The 8,822-nt window shown below is 46.0% G+C and overlaps 1 protein-coding gene across 1 annotated transcript; it reads left to right on the forward strand.

Moving 5' to 3' along the window:
- The first annotated feature begins 1,692 nt into the window (after positions 1 to 1,692).
- LOC114912221 (paraneoplastic antigen Ma1 homolog) lies at positions 1,693 to 2,926 on the forward strand. Its single transcript, XM_029258148.1, has 2 exons — positions 1,693 to 2,304; positions 2,411 to 2,926. The coding sequence occupies exons 1-2, from the start codon at positions 1,693 to 1,695 to the stop codon at positions 2,924 to 2,926; spliced, it is 1,128 nt and encodes a 375-aa protein (XP_029113981.1).
- The last annotated feature ends 5,896 nt before the right edge of the window (positions 2,927 to 8,822 follow it).

The following is an 8,822-nucleotide window of genomic DNA, read 5'->3' on the forward strand; positions in this document are numbered from 1 at the left end:
AGCCTGCCCATTAAGGTTGGCTAAGCGAATCAGTAAGGCCCGCAATGAAATTAAATACTTTTGTTTTGATTTTATTCCACGTCCCATTTTAAGATAAATGGGTCCATTTTGAAGTGATGGTGGATATAGATGAGAACTAAGTCTCATTCATCCTGCTTGTAGTAACAGGTATGTGACCCCACCACCCTCCACAAACACCCACACACAATCAGAATCAGAATCAGAATCAGAATGAGCTTTATTGCCAGGTATGTTCGCACATACAAGGAATTTGTCTTGGTGACAGGAACTTCCACAGCACAGACAGAATGACAGTGACAAGTCAGATGAGAAGATAGAGTATGTGAATAAGGGATGAAAAATATATAAAAATATACAGTACCCAATATTATATACAAAAATAGTCACTAGATACAAATGCAAGGGAGTGTGAGTAAGAGATATGTGATAAAAAGTTATAAATATAAATATGTAGCCCTGTAGTGCTACTAGGTTGCGTGTTTAATTCTGAAGATTTAAATAAAGCTTCATCAATTGGAGTCCTAGTTTGGTTGAAGCCCTACCACCATATGTTGGAACAGGTGCAACCTACACATTGTGCTAGTTCTGCCCCCACTGTGAGTTGATTGGGGGGTTCAGTTTGGTGCCGAACCAATGAGAGAACAGGGGGATGGAACGAATGGGAAGAGTTTTGAGACTTTTCTAGAAGGGTCGAGAGAGGAGAGGGTGCGGAGGAGAGTGTGAGACGGAGGTGTTCGAAAGAGCGCTTCAGAGTGTCAGGAGGCGATATTTTTCTGGTTGCTGGACGAGTAACCAGAGAGAAAATATCACTTCTCTGCATTTGGATTGTGTTGGCAAGTTTTAGTTTCTGTGGTGTCCTCGTGGTCCGACGAGACGTCCAGTTAAAACGACAAGTTTTCAGCCTGTCTCGTCGAACTGCTACGCCGGTGTGACGGAGGAGGACTGAGGAGAACCCGATAGTGCTTCGTGCTACCGGTAACGCGTGAAGTTCCTCGGGCATCCCTGGAGTTTTCATCCGCCCCGAACGCGAGTAGACGGGGATAAGGGAAACTGCGGTTTTTTTTCCCCTTTGCTCGCAAGAGTGAAGCGACCCATAATTTTGGGTCTCAACGCACACGAGTTGCATCCAGGCCTGCAACGAGGGGGTTTTTACGTGTGTTAAATACTCCGGAGTATGAAGAAATGTGTAGCACCAAGGTTATTCGTGCTTGTAAGATATTGAGTGTACGTGTGTTTTCTGTTTGGTTGTTTCATGTTTGCATTCGTTTGTGATGGGATTTTCAATTTTGGGGTTAATAACTTTGAATATTTCTATGGGGGTTTGGAGAATTTATTAAATCTGTTGTCAAAATACCTGAGTTTAGGTTATATATTGGAATAGAACCCAGGGCACCACCCTCATAATTAGGCGAAAGGGAGGGTGGCGCTACATAAAATGGAGGCACCGCTGGGATAAATTAATTTAGGATGAACAGGTATTGGAAGCTAAATTGACTAGTTTATTGTGTAGTACATATATAATTTTTGCAGTGTGAGGTTAAGGGAAGAAAAGTGTGCTAGATTCCATAACTGTTTATCGGTGATAATTGGTACAGGCCCCGTAGAGTTCTTGCAGTTTGAATGTTAAACCTAGTTTAGTACCAGACAAGGCACAGTGACCACAACTGAAACATGGCTGAGCTCCGTAATTGGTGTAGGGGAGAGGCCATTAACCCTGAGTACGCTCTGTTAGTGAAGGATATTCCTGAAGATGCAGAGATTACTCCCATTGAAGAGACTTTGCGATCCATCAAGGCTCTGGGACGAGTTAGAGTGCGGGGACGAATGTATGATCCCCAGACTCAACATCTGATGGCTCTATGTGAATGCCGTGAAAGAGTAAATGTCAAGGCAATTCCCTTGGACGTGTTGCCACAGGGCAGTGACATGCCATGGAGAATCTTAGGAGTCTCAGATGAGGTTGCAGGAAGTCAACAATCTTCTGAGTCTGACCGACTGGAAGAGAACACGAAGGTGCCCCTCCAAGCCTGCGCTCCTGAAGCAATCATTCGTGCTGTTGGGGACTTGATGGAGAGGCAAGGCAGGCTGTCTGTGGATAGCAGTGTGTATAGGAGGCTACGCACTTTCTCAGGAGTTGTCCCGACCCCACTGGGTGAGGAACAGCTTGAAAACTGGATAGAGCAAGCACTTCTCATGGTGGATAACTGTGAGAGGCCAGACAGAGAAAAGAGGTTAAAGATTATAGAGAGTTTGAAGGGTCCAGCAGCGGGGATTGCTCGGGCAGTTTGATTTAGCAACCCTGATGCATCTTCGGAAGAGTATATTGAGGCTATTCAAAATACTTTTGGGTCTGCTGAGACTGGCGAGGAACTCTACTTTGCATTGTCAGCATCCAGGGGAGAGGCTCTCCGAGTTTCTTCGAAGAATTGAGAAAACTTTGAGCAGAGTCATACAGAAAGGAGGTCTTGCAGCAAAGGATGCAAACGCCTCTCGCCTAGATCAGCTCATCAAGGGAGCTATAGGAGCCAACATGATGCTTTTGAATCTGAGATTGAGAGAGCAACGAGACAACCCACCTGATTTCTTACAACTGTTGAGTGAGATTCTCACTGAAGAGGGATATGAAGCATCTCGACAGAAACTGAAGTCCACCGTGAAGCCTGTGCAGGCCAAAACTGTAGTTGCACATGCAGACAGTGGAATGCAAGAGCTCCAAGCTGAAGTGAAAGCTTTGAAGCTTCAGTTAGCTGAATGTTCTGCTCTGCTCCCTCCTCATCCTGTGGTGGTCCAGAAGTCCAGCATGGTAACAACTGACTCCACTGAACATTCAGAGGATGATAGAGATGTGAAAGCCCTGAAAAAAGATGAGAAAACTCCGAAAGCAAGTCAAGATTATGTCAGTTAAGACTGCTACTGCAGTCATCGAGAAGTCAGATCCCAGACCACCGTCCTCAGCTACACCACAGCGAGGCTCACTTCCATGTCATAGACAGGGTGGGTTTTTCTGCTATCGCTGTGGTGAAGATAGGCATACGGCCGCAAAATGCGACAGACCAGAAAACCCACAGAAAGTGATCCAAAAGTTCATTCGTGCACAACGCACAGTGAGAGTCACTAAACAGGGGGTCAAGTGTTTCAGCTGAGGGAAGCCCCTCAGATATTCACGTGAGTAGAGGCTTCGCCAGTACCCAAGCTGGGTCATTACCTAAAGGATTGGTGGGACCACCCTCCACTGTTCAGGTCAAGGTGGAAGGGAAGATCTGTACAGCCCTGTTGGACAGCGGGTCCCAGGTGACAATTATTTTTGACAGCTGGTATAATGAGCATTTGAGACATGCATTGTGTCCGATAAGTGGATTAGCTATCTGAGGTCTGAGTGATTCTGATGATAGTTATCCTTATCGAGGATATGTGCAGAGGGAGTTGGCGTTTCCGCAGAAAGGGATGACCGATGGGAATCCCATTACTGTTCTTGCTTTGGTTTGCCCCAACCCATGCTGCTCTGATAACATTCCTGTTTTGCTGGGCACTAATTTGAAAAGGATACGCCCTTTCGTTTTTGGTACCCAAGAAGATACGAGTGCTGATCCATCGTTGAATGTGCGCACTCTTACGTCTCAAGTAATGATACCAGCCCAGGTGGGGCGTGTTCCCGCCGACGCTGGAGACAAAGTGGCCGATGTCAGATGGATGGGTCCTGACCCTTTGATTGTTCCTGCTGCTGGTGAGCGCCTTGCAGTCTGTAAGATTGCAGAAACCCAGCCTATGGGGAAAAGCATTGTGATTACAGAGCGTGCGCTCACTACTGCTCTATCTTCTGGTGTTCTGATACAGCCCACTGTGATACTTTCATCAGCTGTTGATAAAGAAAACTTCCTGGTTATGTTGCGCAACGAGTCATGTAAAGATGCTTCCATTCCAGCTGGCACAGTCATCGCACATTTACATGTTGCTGACACAGTGACTGTTGCAAAGAGTAATGATGCCAAGGAGCCCACAAGGATTGATCCAGCCTTGTTTGACTTTGGGGACTCACCCATTCCTGAAGAGTGGAAGAGGAGGCTATCACACAAGTTAGCTGAGCGAGCCAATGTGTTCTCAATGAATGAGTGGGATGTTGGTCTGGCAAAGGGGGTTGAACATAGGATCAGACTTACTGATAATAAGCCATTTCGAGAGCGATCTCGACGTTTGGCACCCGCTGATCTGGATGACTTGCGGCGTCATCTACAGGGACTGTTAGCAGCAGGTATCATAAAGGAATCCATAAGTCCTTATGCATCCCCCATAGTTATTGCCCGAAAGAAATCCGGTCAGTTGCGCATGTGTGTGGATTATAGGACACTGGACCGTCACACCATCCCTGATCAGTATGCTGTGCCACGCATTGACGATGCACTTGATTGTCTCAATGGAAGCAAGTGGTTCTTTGTATTGGATTTGCGTAGTGGATATTACCAAATTCCAATGGCAAAGGACGATAAAGAGAAGACTGCGTTCATCTGCCCACTGGGTTTCTATCAGTTTGAGAGAATGCCGCAAGGAGTCACAGGGGCTCTGGCGACATTTCAAAGACTCATGGAGAAGGCAGTGGGGGACATGCATCTATTGGAAGTAGTTGTGTATTTAGATGATCTAATCGTTTTTGGAAAGACGTTAGAGCAACATGAAGAACACCTTTTCAAGGTTCTAGACCGATTGGAAGAGGCCAGTTTAAAATTATCCATAGATAAATCCCAGTTCTGCCGCACACAGGTGACATATGTGGGACACATTGTGTCAGAGCATGGCATTGCGACGGATCTTGCTAAGGTTGAAGCGGTAGCTCAGTGGAAACAGCTAACTGATCTTCCATCCCTTCAGTCCTTTCTGGGGTTCTGTGGATATTACCGTCGTTTTATAAAGAACTTCTCCATCATAGTCCGACCTCTCACTGAGCTGACCAAAGGCTATCCTCCATGCCAGAAGGGCCGGAAAGCTGCTGGCACTAACAAGAAAGACTATTACAAAGTGAGTGAGCCCTTTGGTGATCAATGGGATGAGTCGTGTACAAATGCTTTCAGGCAAATCATTCATTGCCTTACCAATGCACCCGTTCTGGTCTTTGCTGACCCGACTAGGCCCTATATATTGCATATTGATGCCAGTTTCCATGGACTGGGAGCAGTCCTAAACCAAGAGTACCCAGAAGGTCTGAGGCCCGTCGCATTTGCGAGTCGAAAGCTCAGCCCTTCGGAGAAGAACTACCCTGTCCATCAGCTCGAGTTCCTAGCACTGAAGTGGGCTGTGGTAGACAAATTTCATGATTATTTGTATGGAGTGAGTTTTACAGTGAGAACAGATAACTATCCTCTCACGTATGTTCTCACTTCTGCAAAGTTGAATGCAACAGGTCATCGCTGGCTTGCTGCGCTCTCTACATATAATTTTACCGTTCAGTACCGACCAGGTTGCCATAACATTGATGCTGACACATTGTCATGAAATGTGTTCTCCAAGGAGATTGGGGAGTGGCAAGAGTTCTCTTCTGAGAACATCAAGGCTCTTTCCAAACAGATTCGCTGTGGTAAAGAGCGTGGAAGGTCGCTAACATGTGCCGAGTTCATGGGAGTTTCGCCTGAAGCCATCCCGGACTGTTATGCTTTTCCAATACATCTCATTGTGGGGCGTTTGGAACTTGTAAGCAGCACCGAGCTGGGAAAGGCTCAAGACTCTGACCCAGTTATATCCCCAATAAAGGATTCTGTCAGGAATGGACACTTATCTCCTTATGTGCGGGGTGAAGAGTGGCAAGTATCATTGTTGTGGAGAGAGAGTCCAAAGCTGCGAATGATTGGTAGCCTGCTTTATAGAGTAGTGCAAAGGCCATCTGGTACTCAGGTACAGCAGCTTGTGTTGCCCAGACTGTATGTTCCAATGGTACTCCAGTCTCTTCATGATGACTGTGGCCATTTAGGATCAGAGAATTTGGCAGAGCTCATCAAGGACCGGTTTTACTGGCCAAAGATGAGTGCGGATATTGAGGAGTATGTCCGGAATTGTGGCAGGTGCATTGCGCGCAAGACTCTTCCTCAGAGGGCAGCTCCGCTGAACAAAATTACAAGTAAAGGACCGCTTGATTTGGTGTGCATTGATATTTTGTCACTCGAACAAGATTCAAAGGGATTTGGGAATGTGCTTGTTGTGACTGACCATTTCACTCGTTACGCTCAAGCCTTTCCAACAAAAGACCAGAAGGCTTCAACTGTTGCTAGAGTACTGTTTGAGAAGTACTTTGTGCACTATGGACTTCCTGCTCGTATTCACTCTGATCGGGGCGTGACTTTGAGTCGAAGCTGATCCGCGATCTTCTAGGGATGTTGGGCATCCGCAAGTCCCGCACGACACCCTACCACCCTCAGGGAGATCCCCAACCAGAGAGATTCAACAGGACTTTGTTGTCCATGTTAGGAACATTGGACCCTAGGCAGAAACAGGATTGGAGTCAGAAGATCAGTCAACTCGTACATGCCTATAACTGCACGAAGAACGAGGCGACTGATTACTCCCCTTATCTGTTGATGTTTGGCAGGGAAGCTCGTCTGATCTGTGTTTCGGGGTGCCGCTGGCGGGTGATGACGAAGTGCAATATCAGCGATATGTCACAAAGTTGAGAGCAGGTTTAAACAGAGCTTATCAGTTAGCTAAAGAAGCTGCTGAAAAGAATCATGAGCGGAACAAGAGAACACATGACAAATTAGTCAAGGACCAGGTTCTGGAAAAGGGAGACCGTGTGCTACTAAGGAATTTCGGTGTCACAGGAAAGCACAAGTTACAGAATAGGTGGAGGTCCTTACCATATATTGTGGTGGGGAAAATGGAAGATCTGCCAGTGTACCAGATCAAACCTGAAAGTGGCTCTGGAACAACCAGGACAGTCCACCGTAATCATCTACTTCCCATTGGGTGCTTAGTGAGACTGCCAGGGAGCGTGGATGAATTGAATCCTCCGCAGAGACGAGTAACAAGGCTGCAGAGTCTCTCAGAGACGAAACAGTTGAGTTGCAATCAGAGGAGCGATTCCAGGACGAGGACAGCTGTACCATCCTCCTCAGACTCAGATTCCGAGGTGGTTACTCAGCCCTTTACGTTCGATGGACGGAACTGGGAGAATGTATTACCATTAGCCGGAATATCTGGGGTGAGCCAGGCCCACTGTGGAAATGAAAGTCACAGTTCTTCATTAGCAGGGGCTGGAGATGAAGTTGAATTGGAAGAGGTTGAAACTGCCAGTTCAGCAAATGCCCTCGAGATCGAGGAGTCCCCTGCTTCAGGTTCAGCGGTGGAAACCGATCTAGAAGGGGGAGCAGGTGACCAGGATGGTTGTGATGCATTGCAGGATGACGTGTTAGCTGAACGACTAAGAAGGGAGAGAAGACCAGTTGTACGGTTTACCTACGATGAGTTTGGAAAACCTTCAGATCGACCACCGATAGTGCTTCGTGCTACCGGTAACGCGTGAAGTTCCTCGGGCATCGCTGGAGTTTTCATCCGCCCCGAACGCGAGTAGACAGGGATAAGGGAAACTGCGGTTTTTTTTCCCCTTTGCTCGCAAGAGTGAAGCGACCCATAATTTTGGGTCTCAACGCACACGAGCTGCGTCCAGGCCTGCAACGAGGGGATTTTTACGTGTGTTAAATACTCCGGAGTATGAAGAAATGTGTAGCACCAAGGTTATTCGTGCTTGTAAGATATTGAGTGTACGTGTGTTTTCTGTTTGGTTGTTTCATGTTTGCATTCGTTTGTGATGGAATTTTCAATTTTGGGGTTAATAACTTTGAATATTTCTATGGGGGTTTGGAGAATTTATTAAATCTGTTGTTGAAATACCTGAGTTTAGGTTATATATTGGAATAGAACCCAGGGCACCACCCTCATAATTAGGCGAAAGGGAGGGTGGCGCTACAAATATAAATAGCATTATGTATTGCACTGGTTTACTCTCTAGGGGGGCAATTTAGCTGTTCATGAGGTAGATGCCCTGAGGAAAGAAACTTTTCTTGTGCCTGGCTGTCCTGGTGCTCTGTAGCGCCGGCCAGATGGCAAAGGTTCGAAGAGGAAGTGGCCTGGATGTGAGGGGTCTAGAATGATTTTGCTAGCCCTTTTACTGACTCTGGATGAGTGCAGTTCTTGGAGAGCTGGGGGGGATGTGCCACAACTGCTCACTGCTGTGTTCTTTGTGTATTAAGATGAAAGTTAACAGCATTTTTTTCCAATCCGCACTCTTTTATTGGGAATTCAACAAAGAACACAACCAAACTTTGTCCTAAAGTTCATTCATCTGTAATAAAAAGACCAGTTCTCATCTTGCAGTTAAAATTTCAATACCAATACAGAGAAAGCGAACCATTAGACCTTAAAAACCAATAAAAGGATAAAACCTAGTATTTAAAACCAAAAAAATCTTTAAAGTGTTTAAATGAATCAAAAAGATCCCAGTGTCCAATTTAAAACTCGAATACCATTCTGCCTTCCAATACACATTAATATATATAAACATTCAACACCATAATCACACACTATTAAAAAACTGTGAAAAATAAACAAAGTTCCTTTTCCTCCCCAGCTAGCATGTGGGGCTATTCCTCTTTTCCTGACAAAGTAAACCTTAGGGGATATTACACCTGAAACAGGTCAATGACTGCTAACCCTAAATAATAAGGTATATCTAAGGAGGCAGTAATCTTCTTGATCCTTTTGTTTTATGACAGTCAAAACTGCCTGCTCCAGTGCAGCACCAGTAACTGACCCAGCCTCCATCT

The sequence above is a fragment of the Scleropages formosus genome, chromosome 14 (assembly GCF_900964775.1).
Source record: "Scleropages formosus chromosome 14, fSclFor1.1, whole genome shotgun sequence".
Lineage (NCBI taxonomy): Eukaryota > Metazoa > Chordata > Actinopteri > Osteoglossiformes > Osteoglossidae > Scleropages > Scleropages formosus.